Source organism: Cyprinus carpio, chromosome B8 (genome assembly GCF_018340385.1).
Source record: "Cyprinus carpio isolate SPL01 chromosome B8, ASM1834038v1, whole genome shotgun sequence".
Taxonomy (NCBI): domain Eukaryota; kingdom Metazoa; phylum Chordata; class Actinopteri; order Cypriniformes; family Cyprinidae; genus Cyprinus; species Cyprinus carpio.
This window is the reverse complement of record NC_056604.1, coordinates 8,031,095-8,049,383: the sequence shown is the minus strand read 5'-3', so window position 1 is coordinate 8,049,383 and position 18,289 is coordinate 8,031,095. Positions and strand designations below refer to the sequence as shown.

Here is an 18,289-nt window from a genome sequence, read left to right as displayed (position 1 = left end):
GCAAACGTATTCCAGGCACTGCTGAGTGTGTTTGTCCTGCGAACTGTTCAGGTCAACAGGGCGAAATTATGAGAGCTATTTTCATGCATTTAAAGTGTAGCCTAACATGTAGGCTAATGAAAAGATTAGAGTAAAAAGAAACCAACTACTTTTAAATAAAATGTAAACTAATGTAACAGTGCACGGATGGAATTCACTGGATATATATTTTTAACAATTTTAACAGTATAAATTATCTTACAGTGAGTAGCCTATAGCCTACTACATATTGACTACAGATTTTCTCAGAATGTGAGGATAATTTATAACTGTAATTCATACTCTTTTCTCTTTTTTTTTTTTTTTACAATTTCTTACAGTAAAAAAAATGAAATAGTTTACAATTTATTAGCCTTCTAGTATTTTTTTATTTTACAGTGTATGTTAAGGTAACTTACAAGCAATCAATTAACAGGATTTATTAATATTTACGTATTTTTTGTTATTCGTGTTTTTTTACAGTCTAGCTAGGCTATGTCTAAACAGGCTACAGTAGCCTACATCTCAATATATAAGTATCCACTAATGCAACGCTGAAATGAAACTAGGTGTTAAATATTCACCTAGGCCTAATATTTACGTAAATTGCTTGACTGACCCCTGCCAGGTCACAAATTTTTTTAAAACACTTCAGATCCTGAGGTTTCGGTCGCGGCACTGTATTTTATCGTCATCACTTCCTTATCGCTTTTTCCGCTCACCTGAGAGCGCAAGCCGCAGAAGCTCCCGCCCCTCTCGCTCCCGTCCACGCCTCTCATTGGCCCGCCGGGGGAGTGACGTCAGGGCCGCCCCTGCAGTGTGAATGAATCAAGCGGTTTGTGTGACACACAGCAAAAGAACGCACGAGCTCGAACTCACGCGCGACTATTTCACGAGGATAACCACAGGCGCGAGGACTGTAAAAGGAGACTATCCGGGGAGAAAAATTATTTTACGCACATCTGAGATTCTCCGACCTCCGCGAGCGGGTGCATGTGCGCGTTTTCTCGGACTGGATGAAAATGATGCAAAGTGCGGCTGTGTTGCCTGGCGAGAGCGCGGTGAAGGGTCTGCCGGACATCCTCGGAGTGCCACTGCAACGTAAGGGTTTTATCTTCTGCTTTTATTGATTAGTTCATCAGAAAATTGGCAGGCCTCCTCCGGGCGTCTGCAGGCCACCACTGTTGAATAACATGTAGCTTTTAATTAAACTCCACTGGGGAATTATACCCACTATCTGGGTGGTAAAATCAGTTCGGACGCATAGAGCTTTATTATTATTCTAATCTAAATAGCTTTAACTGTATATATCGTTGGATCTCGAGCAACAGAATTCATGCAATAACACCGTAAAAATGTGTCTGGTGTAAGTGTAGATTTATAATCTCAAAATGTAAATTTAATATATATATATAGCCAGACTGATTTCTGATTAGTCAGACTAATGTTAGATCGCACAGCTGGCTAGAACAGTTACATTGCATCTCTTTAACAAGTTGTGTTGGTTGTGGTTGGGAACTGCAGTCTAATAGGTGCTAGAAACTAAACAAAAATATAGCCTAAAAAAGAATCAATCCTATTCTCTATAATGCAGTGGTTAAATGGGGCAGAGTGTATCCCATGTTATTTGTCACAATGAAAAAGAGATTATAAGACCATCTACATAGAGTACATGAACATTTAATATTTTAAAAAAGGCATTGCCTATTATCTTCGCATCTGGTCTTTATCAGTCGCAAGTTAATCTTCGTTAGGCCTATATAATCTGATCTCACCATCAAGATGGAGTTTGAATTGGATAAATTCCTGACCTAATTATCCACAGTCGTGCTTCAGAAATGTACAGATGGACCTCATCTTGTTGGAGCCAGACTTGGTTTCTTTGTATTATTCTTTGTTAATAATAAAATAACAAAGGGTGTTTAACTGAACACTGATGAAAATGCTGGAAAATAATTTGAAAGAAAACGAACCATTTTATTTATAATTAATTTGTTAAAGAATGGCCAAAAGGTTAAGTAGGCAATATAGGTCTGTCAGTGGCGAATGCCTAATTTCATTAAATGATAGTAGATTAAAAGATATTGCTACTCAACCCCCCTTGGCGTATAAATGATGGATTAAGTGAGGATTATTTTAAGAATAATCTGTTCTTGCGGTATGGATCTAAATATTATTATTTAAATGAATAAGGTGCTTTTAAAACAGCATATGTTTTTTTTTTTTTTTTAAGAAAACATTCTTAAAATTCCTTAAACAAAAGAAGCCTGCACGACAACGAGATGTAAATGAGAATGCATTGAATGTTAAAGCAAAGATTTAAAACCAGTATCAGACGAAACAAAAGTGAATTGGTATATTTCAGATGCATAGTTTGGAGTTAAAGGAAGGCACGTCGTGGTAGCCATCTTTTAATTGACTGGCTTAGCAAATACATTCCTTAGAGTAAATGAGCGTTAAAAGCTGAAGACGGCTGAATGAGTGAAGCTGCGCTGGGCGCTGTTCCTTCAGCACCACACACACAGTCATTTCAACGGAACAAGAATGTAAAATGCTACAGTAAAAATAGTTAATTACCTGTAAATTAACTTACCAGAAACGGTAACATAACATTATTTTATATTTTAAAATACTATAGGATATACTGAGGCAAAAATATATTTAACAATATATTTAACTCGTACAGTTTTACGGTAAAATATTGTGTTAGGTAAAATTTAAAAACAAAACAAACAAAAACGCTTGTTTTTATACGAGTAAGGGTCATTCACAGAATCACATTTGTTTGCATTACGTTTAAAATGTATGTGTGTGTGTGTGTGTGTGTGTGTGTTTGATTTACATTTATTTTATGTATTTATGTATTTTATGTTACAGTGTTGTTTAGTTCATGTTTACCGCATTGTTTTAGTGTTGATGTTGTTTCGTGGTTGTGTGGATAACACTGTTCTCTGTCACTGTGATATTATTGGCTATGGTTGCTGTAGAGGTCAGTTTTGATGAACTTTGAGACATTTGCCGCACGTTTACATGACGCATAAAACGCTATTCACGTGATTACGCATTTTAGCACCTGCTGAAATCAAAATTATTTATTTGATAAAAATACTATCCTCTTGCGTCATATTAGAATCTTTTGTTGAATCCATTAAAACAGCACGTGTGAGAACTTGCCGACAGAAAGAATAGAGGATCAGAGGTCAAATATCGATATTAAATGTCATGATATTGTGATTTTAAGAAATAATATCGAGTGTTGCTCTCATTCTCTGAACGCTTAAACTGATTTTCTCTATTTTAAGGAATAAGATCAATTGCTTTTTATTTCTGTTTGGTATTAGATTTCGGATTTGTGTGTTTGTTTGGTTCGAGCACTTGTTCTTGAGCAACAGTAATTGAAGTGACAGACTGTCTCTGTTAAAGAATCGATGGACCAGTTATATGATTTTAATCTCAATGTCCTCATGTCCTCGCCTGTTTTCTTCTGGGATATTGATTATTTACCAAGAAATGGACACCTTTCCTCACCTGTGCAGCGTTTACCGGTCCCATAGCTAGTCTTGTGGAAGGTAGCCTACTCCAAATTTACTTTCACAATAATCACTAGTCCGTTAATCACTTACTAAGCACTAATTAGCATTTATATTTTTTAAATATTAAATATTATTTGTTTAACAGTTTTATATAAGTCTTATTTATTATAACAATTCCATGCGCATGATATTATTATAAGCTAGTATACATTTTCTTTTTACTTTATTCGTCTTTTTCAATGCTGTTGTCATAATTCTTTATCATTTTTTTTGTGATGTCGTTTACTTTTTTACACATATTAAATGTTAATTACATTTTGAAAAAGTAGAGGTATCCCTAGTATTTTCCCCCATCACTATTAAGGTTTTATTTCATTTTACTTTAACAGAACGTTGTACATTTCTTAATAACGCACTCGAGCGGAGTAAGTACATGCTAAAATTATTTCGAGTCAAGCCCATTGCGATTACATTTTTTTTCATGTCACTTATTTAGGAGCTTTAAATATGATCGTTGCTGCTTCTAGGCCTACCCCAGATTATTACAGATCAATACCTTTTTTTAATTAAATGGATATACAGTAAGAAGCGTAGATTCAAGTAAGAAGCGTAGATTCACGACATTTTTGTTTATTTGAATATGCAATACCTAAAGGGCTGTCCAGCATTATATAATACAACCATATTTATTATTGACTTAAAACTATTAAACCTATTAGAAATTTCATAAAGTGTTACTTTATCTAAATATTGTTTAAATCAAGTTCAGCATTTCAGTAAGCACATTTCACCCAAATCGCTTTCTGTGCGTGTGTTTCTCCAGAGATCCCTCAGTGCGCAGGCTGCAGTCAACACATCCTGGATAAGTTTATTTTGAAGGTGCTGGATCGACATTGGCACTCAAAATGTCTCAAGTGCGCCGACTGTCACGCGCTCCTGGCAGACAAGTGTTTCTCTCGCGCGGGGAATGTCTACTGTAAAGAGGATTTCTTCAAGTGAGTCAATGTTCTCTTGCACTGTTAGCATTTACCTTTCCCCACCATCAGGTTATATCTTATATCAATGTTTCATGCTCATATCTATCTATCTATCTATCTATCTATCTATCTAGTCTAATTTCTCTTTTTTATTCTTGTTCAATAAATTTTATGAAGCTAAACAATAAAATCAAGGTTGCTATCATAAATACTTTAAGCACATAAATACTTGTTGATGAATGCAAAGCAAAATGTGATGTGATTATGAATATGAATTATTTTTAGAATATGACAAATAGAGATCACATAACTAAACAAACAGAAGACAGTCAACCTTCTCCAATGAAATAAATGCGTATTTTAAGTCATTAATGGAGCAAAATCTTATGTAGTCCAGAACATCATTGGACATAATATGATGAGAGATGTTATTTAATTTCTGTTCTATGCTGGACATTGTTTCGGTCACTATATTGGCTGCATGAATTATCAAGGACTGGAGAGCCAGACTGTTTCAGACAACAGCTTTGTCAAATCTCTTCACACGTTTCACATCTGATTCCTTGTGCTTTTTAGTGCTGTTTGGCACTAGCGTGTGTGTGTGTGTGTGTGTCAGTGTGGGAGTATGTTCAAGGAAAGGCTGGCACATAGATTCTCTGTCATGGTTAATAAAGTGCAGCGTTTCATTTTTCTTGTGTCAGGTTAGCAAGCACAGTGTGCTGGAACTCAGCCGCAAAGACCGCATGTTCCCAAATTAAATTCCCAGCGCTATATAAGAACTCAAGGAAGCAACTTTGCATTTTTTACTCTTCTTCCCTGTGTCTTCCTCTCCTTTCTTTCCTCTTTTCTTTTCTTTTTTTTTTTATTTTGCGATTGGATTTTCCCCTAGGCTTTAAGGAAGGAAATTAAGTTTGACTTTTATCCAAAACAGGATCAGTAGTGGCTTTTACCAAATCATGTTTGAAAGGTTTTAATGTCACAGGCTTCAATGAGACCTAAAACGCTATAGCAAGACTCAGAGTGGAGGCTAACTTTATTAGCAAGCCCGTGGGGACAAAAGGAGGGATTTTAATGTTAAGACCATAGTGGTGCTGCTGAGGAGTATGGAGAGGGGGATGGAGGAGGAAATGTTGGCGATTCACAGGCGAGGGGGCGGGGGCTGGCCTTCCAGTTAATGTTGCAAAAACTTCACCTTGGTTAAGTAAAAGGAGGGTTTATTTAGTAGTATTCACACTGTGATTTACAGCCTATTCTGACTCAGTGCTTTATGAGGTATTCTGTATGTGCGTTTAGTGGCCTCTCTCTCTCTCTCTCTCTCTCTCTCCTGTGAATCTCTCTGCCTCTGCTACATTGATCAAGAACATTTGTCAACTCTAGGGACATGACAAGCACAAACAAAGATGCCTGCTATAGTATTCTGAGCTTTTGTAACTTATTACAGCCTTTGCAGTTATAAATAGATTGCTTATGAAAATAGCCACAGTAAAATTCAAGATGTAATGATGCATAATCCCTAAAACGAGTTTGGGTAACACTTTACAATAAGGTTTTAATTGTTAACATTTGTTAAAAACATTAGTTAACATGAACTAAGAATGAATAATACTTTTACAGCATTACATAATCTTAACTAATGTTCATTTCGACACTGAGTTAAAAAAAATCAAGAAAAACTTTATTTTTATTATAAATTTAAAAAATAAATAATTAAAAAATAAATATTATTTATTATACATGATTAGTTATATTCCATCACACACAGTTTTGTTCACAAAGAAAACTTTTTCAAAAGATATATGTATCAGCTTTAATGCACTCAAAATAACAAAAGGTAGCATTAAAACATTATATATTCATATATATTTGATATACAGCATTTATATTTGTTTATATTTGAATACTTATATTTTAAATTAATTATCATTTGAATATTTACAAATATTTTCAAAATATGTACAAATTAACATTTTTTATATACATGCATATATATATATATACTGTATACATGATTGTAAAATATTTTTTTTTCACAAAATAACATTTTTCATATTATATATGTATATATCAGCTTTAATGCACTTATCTAAATAACAAAAGCAGTGAAATGTCAAAAGTTTCATTTTTAATGGCAAAAAGAAGTATTCAAAATGTATCACACTCTTAGAAGAAAAGGTTCAAAAATGAATTTAATTTATAATCTGCAAAGGAGTGGGTAAATATGTTCAAATACTCCATTTAATGTCAATGAACATAAACACAAGTTTATAAATAAGCATTTGTTCACAAAATCTGTCATTGTCTGTCACTGTTTGTATGTAGTGAAAAACCCAACATCTGTGTCATGTTTGCTTTTTCTTCTGTTATTGGCCATAATTGTAACCTTGGAATACAGATTAGGCATAAAATAATGTCTTCATTATGTGAAAATCATTGAACAAATAGTTGTAACCCGACTCAACAGAAAATAGGAATCATGTCTTTGTGGCTGCTTTTGCTGGTAATTAAGGCATTATACCTGAATTTGAATCTGTATCAAACTGAAGTGTCTATATTTGTACCTGCAGGCGTTTTGGGACAAAATGTGCATCGTGCCAGCAGGGGATTCCCCCGACGCAGGTGGTCCGGAAAGCTCAGGACTTTGTGTACCACCTTCACTGCTTCGCTTGTGTAATGTGCAGCAGGCAGCTGGCCACCGGTGATGAGTTCTACCTCATGGAGGACGGGAGGCTCGTGTGCAAGGAGGACTACGAAACAGCCAAACAAAATGGTGAGCTGTCATCTTCAGATCGGTGTAAATCATACCTTCTGGAACCAACAACTGGTCCACTCCTCTTATGCAATATATATTGAGCTTTGTAACACATTTGTGTTTTAATTTGAGTAAGTATTTCTATAAAAGCAGTCGGAAGTCTATATCAGAATTCCAGAAATAATCTCAATAAGTAATGCAGCAAATGTACTTGATTGTTTTCACACAATGGCAAGTTAGGGATAGAAATAAAGTTCTAATCCTAACCATTGAGTGACTGAGAGTTTACCTGCATTAGGATTTCGACCCTCAGTAAGTAATTTATATATCTTTTTTTTTTTTTTTTACTTTTTTAAATCCGCCTTTAAAAATTTTGTGAGCAACTTTTTAAATCATATCAAGTTCTGTAATTTTATCACATATGATGGAATGTTTTAAAGAGAGACAAATCAACTTAAACCACAAAACATGACAAAACTATGTTAAATTATGTTACTAGAGAATGATTTCTTTAAGAATTAACTTTTTATTAGTTAAAGGCATTTTGCATGAAAAGTAAAGTTTGGTCACCAAATTCATCAATTAGAACATTGATATAACATTGATTACAACACACACACACACACACACACACACACACACACACGCACACTTACATCTATATATCTATATCTACAGTATATTTATTTATCTTTCTCTCTATCTATACATGTATATATACAGGTAGATAGATAGATAGATAGATAGATAGATAGACAGACAGACAGACAGACAGACAGACAGATAGATAGATAGATAGATAGATAGATAGATAGATAGATAGATAGATGACTGACATTTTCAATAAAAAATATATTGTTATAACATATTATTAATATTTATATACATGAGTTATGCCAGTTGCTGCTGACCCATTAAGAATAGCTGTTTGCTGAACTGGCATATGATATGTTTTTAGACAGTGGCTGTGGTATATAGAAGCACTGTCCCAGACTCTGCCCACGTCGCTGGATTTTCTGTCCCAATTGGAAATCATTCTGACAGCAAAGTTCAGGAGTGGAGATGGTGTAATTAACTTCTTCTTTTACAATTATACTGAGACACTGAGAGATCAGAGGAGGCAACAGGATGGTAGTAAGGAGACAAAATCATCATTAACTAGAGTCTAGTGGGGTCTCAGTATCTGGCATATTAAGTCCCTCAGTGATCTGACCTCTCATGGATCTGCCTCTGAAAGCCCCTCACGCTGTATTTATGGAGATTTCTGTGGGCTGTTGATTGATTATATTAAGTGATGCAATGCACTTTTACTGTAGGGCCCCAATAACTCGCACTGGCATGCCATTCTCAGGAGAGATTTATTCCCTCTTCCGCCACAGTGTGACAGTTTCAGGAGAGTATCGACTGGCCATGTGTGAGCACTTCCACTCAAAGCATCCCACAAACTCTTCTTTACTCGTACCTCACAATAGATGAGCTCCTGACATTTTGCCTCATGCTTGAGAAATTTGCTTCACTTCAACAGTGAATCAGTTTAGTTGAATTTAAGTGTTTTTATTCACTTTTTTGAGTTCGGTTTAGTCCTGCTAATACTACCTTTCACCTTTATGCTTGTGTTTTTCATTATGACAGCAATTTCAGTTCATTTAGAAGTTGGTTATTTAAAATATTATGAACTTCTTAGAACACACTTTACTGTTTTATTGCTTAATGGATCAGTAAAGACATTTTATGTTGTAAAAGATTTTATATTTGAAATAGATTCTTTTTTTTTACTCTGGATCCTGAAAAACTAAATGTATCATGGTTTCCACAAAAATTACTACACAGCACAACACAGCAATTGTTTTCAACAATGAGAATAAGAAATATTTTTGAGCACTAAATCAACATATTGTTATAATTTCTGAAGGATCATGTGACACTAAAGACTGGAGTAAAAAATGCTGAAAAATACAAATTTACATCAAAAAAATTAATTACATACAAAAAATCAAAAAAAAAGCAATTTATTACAATAATATTAGTTCTTGACAGCCCTTTTAGTTTTAGTCTTAGTCTTACCATAATATATGTGTGTGTACTGTGTATATTTATTATGTATATATAAATACACACACATATGCACGTATATATTTAAGAAAAATAAGTTTAAATATATTTATATATGATATAAATTATATTAATATATACATATAAATGTAAACATATACTGCATGTGTGTCTTTTTATATATATATATATATAATAAATATACACATTTAAAATGTACACAAAAACTTTTATTTTGGATGCAAATATTTTGATCAAATAAATGTAGCCTTGGTGAGAATAATATACAATATTTTAAAAATACTTAGTTCCCCATCCTAATATGCAAAGACACAAAGTGGTCAATTTTTTTGAAATTGAGATTTATAAATCACCTGAAAGCTGTATGAACAAGCTTTCCGTTGATGTATGGTTTGTTAGGATAGGACAAAAAAAAAAATTTGGGTCCAAAAAATTAAAATATTGAGAAAATTGCCTTTAAAGTTGCCCAAATGAAGTCCTTAGCAATGCATATTACTATTCAAAAATTAAGTTTTGATATATCTACAGTAGGAAATTTACAAAATTTCTTTATGGAACATGATCTTTACTTAATAACCTCATGATTTTGGGCATAAAAGAAAAATCGTTAATTTTGACCCATACAGTGTATTGTTGGCTATTGCTACAAATATACCCATGCTACTTATGACTGCTTTTGGGCTGCAGGGTCATAAATAAGTGGGGTTGTTTGACCAATCAATGGCAGCACAGTAATGAACATTTTAATAAGTTCTTCAAATTTGACTGTTACAGATGATTCAGAGACAGGAGCAAAACGTCCACGAACCACCATCACAGCCAAACAGCTGGAGACGCTCAAAAGCGCCTACAAGAACTCACCTAAGCCTGCACGACATGTGCGCGAGCAGCTCTCCTCAGAGACGGGCCTGGACATGAGAGTAGTGCAGGTCAGACTATAAGTCAGACTTCAAGCCTAAGTGTTTTTTATATGATTAAATGGGTGTCTTTACTGAGGCTTGTCTGTCCACAGGTGTGGTTTCAAAACAGGCGAGCAAAAGAGAAACGGCTGAAGAAGGACGCTGGTCGGCACCGCTGGGGTCAGTTCTACAAAAATGTCAAACGTAGTCGAGGGTCCAGTAAGACAGAGAAGGAGAGTTCAGCTGATGATGCAGGACTCAGCGATAGCGAACTTAGTTTCAGAGGTGAGTCTATTTACATCTCCCATGATGCTTTGCTTTGTCTTTCTTTCTCTCTCTTTCTCCTTTTATTTCCCTTCATTCATTAATTTCCTTTGCCATTTGAAAATATGCCACTTTGTGTATTGTTTGGAATATTCAAATGAGGTTTTTGGTTCTGCTATTTGTTTTTTTATGATTATTTCATTTTTGTCAGCCTGTTTTGAGAACTCATAAAAGTCTACAGCTGTGTTTACAAGAAATGAAAGCAGTGATGCACAAACTCTATAAAATTGGTGAAGCTTTTAGTAGATTAGAGAGGAAGCACACAGGGCCTTTGTTGTTGTTGAAAGAACAAAGTCTGGTTGCGCTCCTGTGTGTACGGAGAGTAAATCACAAATGCTCAGATATTTCCAGAAGCATGTAACCCCCTTTTTTAAAAAAAATATTTATGAGGTCTTTGTCATAACTGCAATTCTTCTTCTATGTGTAAGAGCATCTATACACCACAATTCAAACGCTTGGTGCCAGTAAGATTTTTTTTTTATGTTTTTGATAAAATTTGCTCAGTAAAAATGGTGGTATTGTGAAATATTATTACAGTTTGAAATAACAGTTTTCTATTTTAATATACTGTAAAATGTATTTTATTCCTGTGATGGCAAAGCTGAACTTCCCACAGCAATTACTGTAGTCTTCAGTGTCACATGATCCTTCAGATATCATTCTAATATGCTGATTTTATGCTCAAAAAAAAAAAACAATATTGAAAACAGTCGTGCTGCTTAATATTTTTGTGTAAACTATTTTCAGGTTTCTTTGATGAATAGAAAGTTTTATGACATTATAAATGTCTTTACTGTCAATTTTTGTCTATTTAATGCATTCTTGCTAAATAAAATAATAATTTCTTTCTTTTTTAAACTAAAACTAACTGACCCTAAACTGTTGAAAAGTAATGTACACAGTAAAAAATTTTTTTTCAAAGTTTTACAAGAAAATACTATTCAGTCTCTCTACCTCAAAATTTCGCCTTTAATCCAATGTTACTTTCCAATTATTTCTAAATAATTGTGAACTGTACTAGCAATTTCTGAGAGAAAATTTAATTTCAGTGTAGTTTTTTTTTTCTTGGAAACAATCTTGAAACTGATTTTGTCTGCTCTCTCCAACAGAGGACCAGATCCTGTCAGACCTTGGTCATGCTAACGGCTTGTACGGAAGTGTCGGAGACGTCACGAACGGCAACATGCTTAATGGGAGCTTCTCCCTGGAGGGGGGTGGGCAGCCATACCATGACCTGCGGGCAGGAAGTCCCTACGGCCTGCCACAGTCCCCCTCATCCATCACTTCCCTCCCAGGCCACACCCCGCTGCTTAACAACTTAGGCTTCAACATTGACGGCATCATGGGTCAGGGAGGTCAGCCCAACGTAGGTCAAGCTCTGAGAGCAATGGCCGGCGGACCCACCTCTGACCTGTCGACAGGAAGCAGCACGGGCTACCCAGACTTCCCCACCAGCCCTGCTTCATGGCTCGATGAAATGGACCACTCCCAGTTCTGAGGTCAAAGGTCATAATGGCAACTGCGGTACAATGGACAAGAAATCTGAAGATTTTATAGACATCTTTGCAATAAAACACGACGTCTGAACCGGGATGACAACGCCAAAACGGCGGCTTAACCTTGCTGAATGGCGCGCTGATACGAGCAACCCGCCGTGGAATGTCTGCGCTGTATCATCATTTTGTAACTCATGTTTTTTCATTGTTCTCAAAACTGGATTGGACGATTTCCAGCATGAAATGGCGTGCAGCTGCGAATGGCGTTCAAACCCCAGACCACCCTGGAAAAACAATCACGATCCACCACGTTTTTGAGAACAAGAGGGTCCATGCATGCTTCCGAATGAGGAAGAGAACCGTCCACGTTCAAAATGGCGACGCACTTTACTGTATGTTCCTCCTCGACTGCACACGGCAGGCTGAATACAGGAAAGAGAGGAGCGCACCGAACAAGGAGAGATATTTAAACAAGTGGCACAAGTGTATCTTTCCTACTTACAAGGGTTTGGGATTTTAATGGTTGAAACTTTCTAAACGGCTCTGCTAGAAATGGCCCTTCACATTAGGTCTGAAGAATAGATAAAAATTATTTTTAATAAGGATGAATCCGCATGCACTGCTCTGAGTTGTCATAAAAATCTCTGTGTCAATGATCCCTGTCCGTTCAATGTTTTTCTGTTAACGTCAGACATTTTGGCTCAAAATGAAACAAGATAAATAGTTTAAAAGATTCAAATTAAAGTAAATATTCACTTCCGGTACGGTTCAGTTTATTTGTTATTGATAAGGTTTATATTACTATCAAAATACCTTTGTTTCCAATTGCCATTTTATCCTACTCATTGCTCCATGAGCAAAAATGGATATCAGAGCAGATGACTAGTTCTATTACACAGACACAAGTACCTTAATGGCCTCACCAATTATTATCAAGCAAAACATGTGAAAGGGAAATTTACACTGTTTTTTTTTTTTCTTATTTGACACATTTAAGCAACAACTATGAGGATTTAGTGTTATTTATTCCTGTTATGGGTACCAATGTCAGTATTATGAAGAGCTGGATCATGGGAGAGAGTGCAGTGAGTTGATGTAAAACTACAAAACTGGTGATACAAATGTAAACATGAGGAAAATTTGTTGTGGCAAAATTTAGACCCACATAATGGCAAACTGAGTAAAGATGAAGCTATGCTGAAAGAGTGAACATATAAGCTAACAAAGAGCAACACAGAAAAAAGAAAAATAACCATTCAGAAATAATGTTTTGTTGAATCTATGTTGAGTCTTAATGGCTGTAAATTTTGTAAAGTCTCAAAAAGTGTCGACAGTCTTGTTTCATGAGCACTATTTATTGCTATGGATCTTTGAAAAAAAAGAAAAAAAGAGCACTGAATTTAGTCCTATATGCCTTCTGTCCAATGGTATGAATTGTGTACAGTCAAATCTATATGGAAAAATAAAGCCGAATCGTCTTTGGGTTACTGCAATGTTCTTTTTTATTTACTTCACATGCTTTTATTGATCTTGAGTGTAAAGTTAAACAGCTTAGTATAACACAGAATAGTTGTTTTTGTAGTAAATTATTTAATTTCCATTATTCCATTATTTTAATTTCCATTCAAAAAATCTAATACACTACAAATGAATGTAAAAAAAAGCCCTAATATATATATATATATATATATATATATATATATAATATATATATATATATATATAATATATATATATATATATATATATACTTATTGTTTTGTAAATTGGTGGTATTGTGCACGTCAACAAACCAATTCGCGGTTATTAACTATTTGTAAATTGGTGGTATTGTGCACGTCAACAAACCAATTCGCGGTTATTAACTACAAAAACATCTATGTGTATATACATTTTGGTTTTACGGGAACAAAGGAATAACATTTCTGCAAAGCCCGCCACACACACACAAACATGTGGAACTTTCATCAGACGCACATCTGTTCGTCGGTTCCACGCGCTCATCCATACTCATCCTTCTGCTTCCATAGACTGTAGCAGATTGCTGTTTAGTCAAACCTTCCCTAATCCTCTAAATGTTACCTAATTGTAAACTGCTCTGTGAAATGAGGACAAACATGCTGCTCGACGTTCTCAACGGCCAGAAAACAACTGTGAGTAAAATAAAACAGGCAAAAGATGCAGTACAATTTGGACACGTGCATTTTGATGTGTGGTTCGAATTGTACGGGAATGCGCATTCCATTTACTAAAAAAAAAGTGACATATGTATGTATGGATATATATCATGCATACTATATAGACACCACTAGGCGCAAGTAAACGTTTGGCGTTTTGTATGCTTCTCAAAACCACTGCCTGAACTATCCCATTGCATAAAGGTGGCAAAATGTGTTATCTAAAACAATGCAATTATAGTATTAATATGGTTAGGTTATATGTTAGGCAGTGCTTAACAGGAAAGCATGGTATGAAAGCGATATTTATAAAAATATATATAGAAACGCGCCACAAACAAGCTGATTTCACTCAGCCATTGATTGGGCCTGCCGCGGCCATTAATGTACGGCCTTTAATAGTTCAGTCTTACAAAGATAAACAGCGACAAAGACAGTTGGGATAATTTACACGCCACTTACAGCACTAGTATACATATAAATCTGAGCAAATTCCTGCACTGTTGCTTTTGCAAAGATGACAAACACAAGCGCAAATGCCATTATCATCGATCTGCGAGCTTTTATTACGAACTTCCTGAAGCCAAAGATTCACCAGCGTCCCGGGTGAGAAGGAATAAATTAACATGCAAATAGTTATTCAGCCTAAATTTAATCTGGGCTGCATAGACGGGCTATTTTTCTCTTGTGTATGATGTTCACTGGCATCTTGTTTGGCATTTTAATTCAACAGCCATACAAATAAAGAAAGGGTCATTTTGCAAGGACAAACGGTCACGTGTAAGTATAACTGTAGAGGTGTAACTTAATGGGCAGTATTCTCATTTGCATTTGATTTAATAAAGAAGCTGTGTTCAAATTAATAGCCTGCTCACTGCATCAGAATGACCTCGGCCTATAATTGACTGGAACTCATGTTTATTACTCGGCTCGCTGGAATATTTGATTCTGATTGGTCAATGCACCATCCAGTCTGAAATGTAATAATAGGCTACTCAGTGTCGCCTATGTATGCTTACTTATTTCACTTACTTACACTACGCGTTAAGTAGCCTACATATTGCATAAGTACATAGTGTATGCGCATAAGTACATAGTGCACCATTTGGGATGCACCATTTATTGAGTGCTGCAGGGATGATGCATTTTTGTAAGCCAAAACCTGAGAGTTTGCATTTTAGCTCTTCCAGTTCCATCACTTCAAAGACAGTTTTTTTTTTAATATGGGTTTCTGGTTAATACATCGGTAAAACCATTGGTAACAAGTGGCTAAATGGGACTATAAAGGTTGTCGGTGACATTAAACGTAATTATACTTTTGGGTTGGTCTACAAAAATATGTCCGCCTACTACAGCCTTTTTTTTTTTTTTGAGATATTAGTGGGATATTTTTCAGCATTTTTTTGCTGGCTGGCAAATTCTAAGTGAGGGTGGAGTAAAGCATTGCATTAAGAGTAGCCCAGTACATGCCATTCCATTTATAAGCTGGACAACTGGCTGAATAGAGAAAGAGACAGACAAAAAGAGAGAAAGTGAAAGGGACAGCCAGTGAGAGAGAGAAAGAGTGAGAGTAACAAACCTCCACCATCTGCCACTAATGGTGTTAGGGAAGCATCCAGAGAGGCGACTTGTAAAAATGCATAAACGTTAAGTAAAGAAAGCTGAGCAATATGGGACATGATTTTAGAGGAGTCCGTGTCAAAAGTGAAGAGCTCAGGGGGAAATTGAGGCACATAATGGAAACGTAATGGGCTTAGTGTCACTGTCGTGCAGACAAGCCCACGGAGGATGCCGTCAGCGGCATTGACCCTCCCCCAACTCCAGCGGATTTATGGATATTACTGGAATAAGGGACAAACAGCCTTTACAAACAAACCGATACCATAATTCCTGCCTGTCTATGGAATATCTAAAGCGACAGACAGAGGATCTTGCTCTCGAGGAGGGATGCAGCTCTACAGACCCAAACCCGGCTAATGTTTCTCATTCCTCCACTTGAGCCCTGTTTTTATTCAATACATCATATTCGGAGACATAGTGATCCCATTGTTTTAAAAAAAATGTGTATCAGCTGTAGAGCTTTGGGGAAAATAAAGTTTTGAGGATTCCTATGTGTTGGTGGATTGGAAAATGTAAAAAAAAAATAAAACAAACCCTTGAAGTCCCAGTGTATTTGTTGTTTTAAAGCATAAAAATTCAAATAAAGCTTCACCAATCAAAAATTCAATGATAACAGAATGAAGACACTGATCAGAGGTACTTCTTGCTATTTACCCTCCAGAGACCAATGAGTAGAAAACTAATGTACTTTAGAATTGTGCTACATTTACTATTAAAGGAATAATTAACCCAAAAATGAAAATGTGCTTAAAATTTACTCATCCATAGGCTATCCAAGATGTAGATGAGTTTGTTTCTTCGTTGGAACAGATTTGGAAAAATTTACGACTTACAAGTGAAATCTTTGCAGTGGATGGGTGCCATCAGAATAAGAGTCCAAACAGCTGTCTCCTTTTGGATTTTGGCCAGAAATATTAGTTTAAAGATAAATCCCCTTAATGATGGATTTCTCCAAAAAAGCTTTTCGCTTCACAAGATGCTTATTGATGGACTGGAGTCTTGTGGATTGCTTGTGGATTATTGTGATGGTTTTATCAGTTGTTTGGACTCTCATTCTGACGACACCCATTCACTGCAGAGGATCCATTGGTGAGCAAGTGATGCAATGCAAAATTTCTCCAAATCTGTTCCAATGAACAAACAAACTCATCTATGTCTTGGATGGCCTGAGGGTGAGTAAATTTTAAATTTCTTTATGTACTGTAACTATTGCATCTTTAATGTGTAAACTGACCATCAAAAAGAGGTTTTAATATCCATTAAATCAGGAAGAAAATTTGTAAGCTTAACAAACCTCAATTCCTTAAGGTTTCCCCCCAGTTTTGGAATCACTTACATAATTTATATAATAATTGGCACATTGCTTTACATCTACCATTTTTGGTCAATTTAGAACAAGTAGCAAACAAGTAAAAAATTAGACACCATTGTAAGTTTCCATGTCTTTAATAGTAACAACAGTAACACATTCATTGGAATGTACCATTCTAGGACGGGGGAGGACAAGTTGTCTGGACTTAACTGTTTGAAAGTAAAACATCTGTGCTTCAGAGCCAAATGGAATCAATGATAATAGTTCTAGAATGCTGAACTGATTGAGTTCAGTTCTGGAACTAGGGTCAGTTTGACAGCAGGCATGTACCATTTGGATGAGGAGCACAGTTTGTATGAACTTTTAACTTGATCATGTGGGTTTGGTTTGATTTTGTGGAGTGAGATTTCACAGAGTGAGATTTAGCCTTTAGGAGCAGTGTACTGGCGCAGGAGAGAGGAGATAGCACTAGACTCTGTCACCTCCTCTGGAAGGGAACCTTCTTGATCTTTGATTGACGGGTCAGCTCCGGCCTTCAGGAGTAACTCAACTATTTCTGCAAACTCACAAGCTGAGGCTAGACAGAGAGGGAGAGAGAATACAAGAAAAAATATAAAAAATGTTGGGTATATTTGCATTTTTTGCAAGGGAGTCAGTCAGACACACTGATAGAACAGCAATTTAATAAAAAACAAAAACAATATTAATTTATTCTAATAAAATTATAATTTAATAAACATTTACAGTGACTGCAAAGTTATACAGTATATAAATAATAGAATATTTTATTCATAATTTAAATAAAATTAATTTTATTAAAGGTTGTTATATTTGAATATAATACACTTTAAATAAATAACAAAATGTCTTGCTATTTCATTAAATAAAAAAACATTAATTGAAATAAAAAATTCTTATTAAATACTCATTATATATTCTAAGTACTTATATTATATACTAAAATACTTATAAAAACAGTTTTTTCAGCAAGATGCCAAGGCAATTTAAAAAAATAACTAAAACTGAAATTAAAAAAAATAAAAACTTTATATATTTAAAAAAAAAATGCTTAAAAAATGACTAAACTTACTTAAACTAGAATGAAAACAAA

At 35.2% G+C, this 18,289-nt stretch overlaps 2 protein-coding genes across 2 annotated transcripts in view; one reads left to right on the top strand and one right to left on the bottom strand.

The window, feature by feature from the left end:
* The first annotated feature begins 517 nt into the window (after positions 1-517).
* On the top strand, positions 518-12,139 carry LOC109099746 (LIM/homeobox protein Lhx4). The gene is made up of 6 exons (XM_019113268.2): positions 518-1,119; positions 4,375-4,546; positions 7,093-7,295; positions 10,125-10,279; positions 10,363-10,534; positions 11,683-12,139. Exons 1-6 carry the CDS (start codon positions 1,035-1,037, stop codon positions 12,069-12,071), a joined length of 1,176 nt encoding a protein of 391 aa, XP_018968813.1. The 5' UTR covers positions 518-1,034; the 3' UTR covers positions 12,072-12,139.
* A 5,157-nt stretch (positions 12,140-17,296) lies between these two features.
* Positions 17,297-18,289, bottom strand: part of acbd6 (acyl-CoA binding domain containing 6) — a 28,905-nt gene continuing 27,912 nt past the window's right edge. The window contains 1 exon segment of the mRNA XM_019112878.2: positions 17,297-17,755. Coding sequence (XP_018968423.2) covers positions 17,601-17,755 — 155 coding nt within the window. The 3' untranslated portion in view covers positions 17,297-17,600.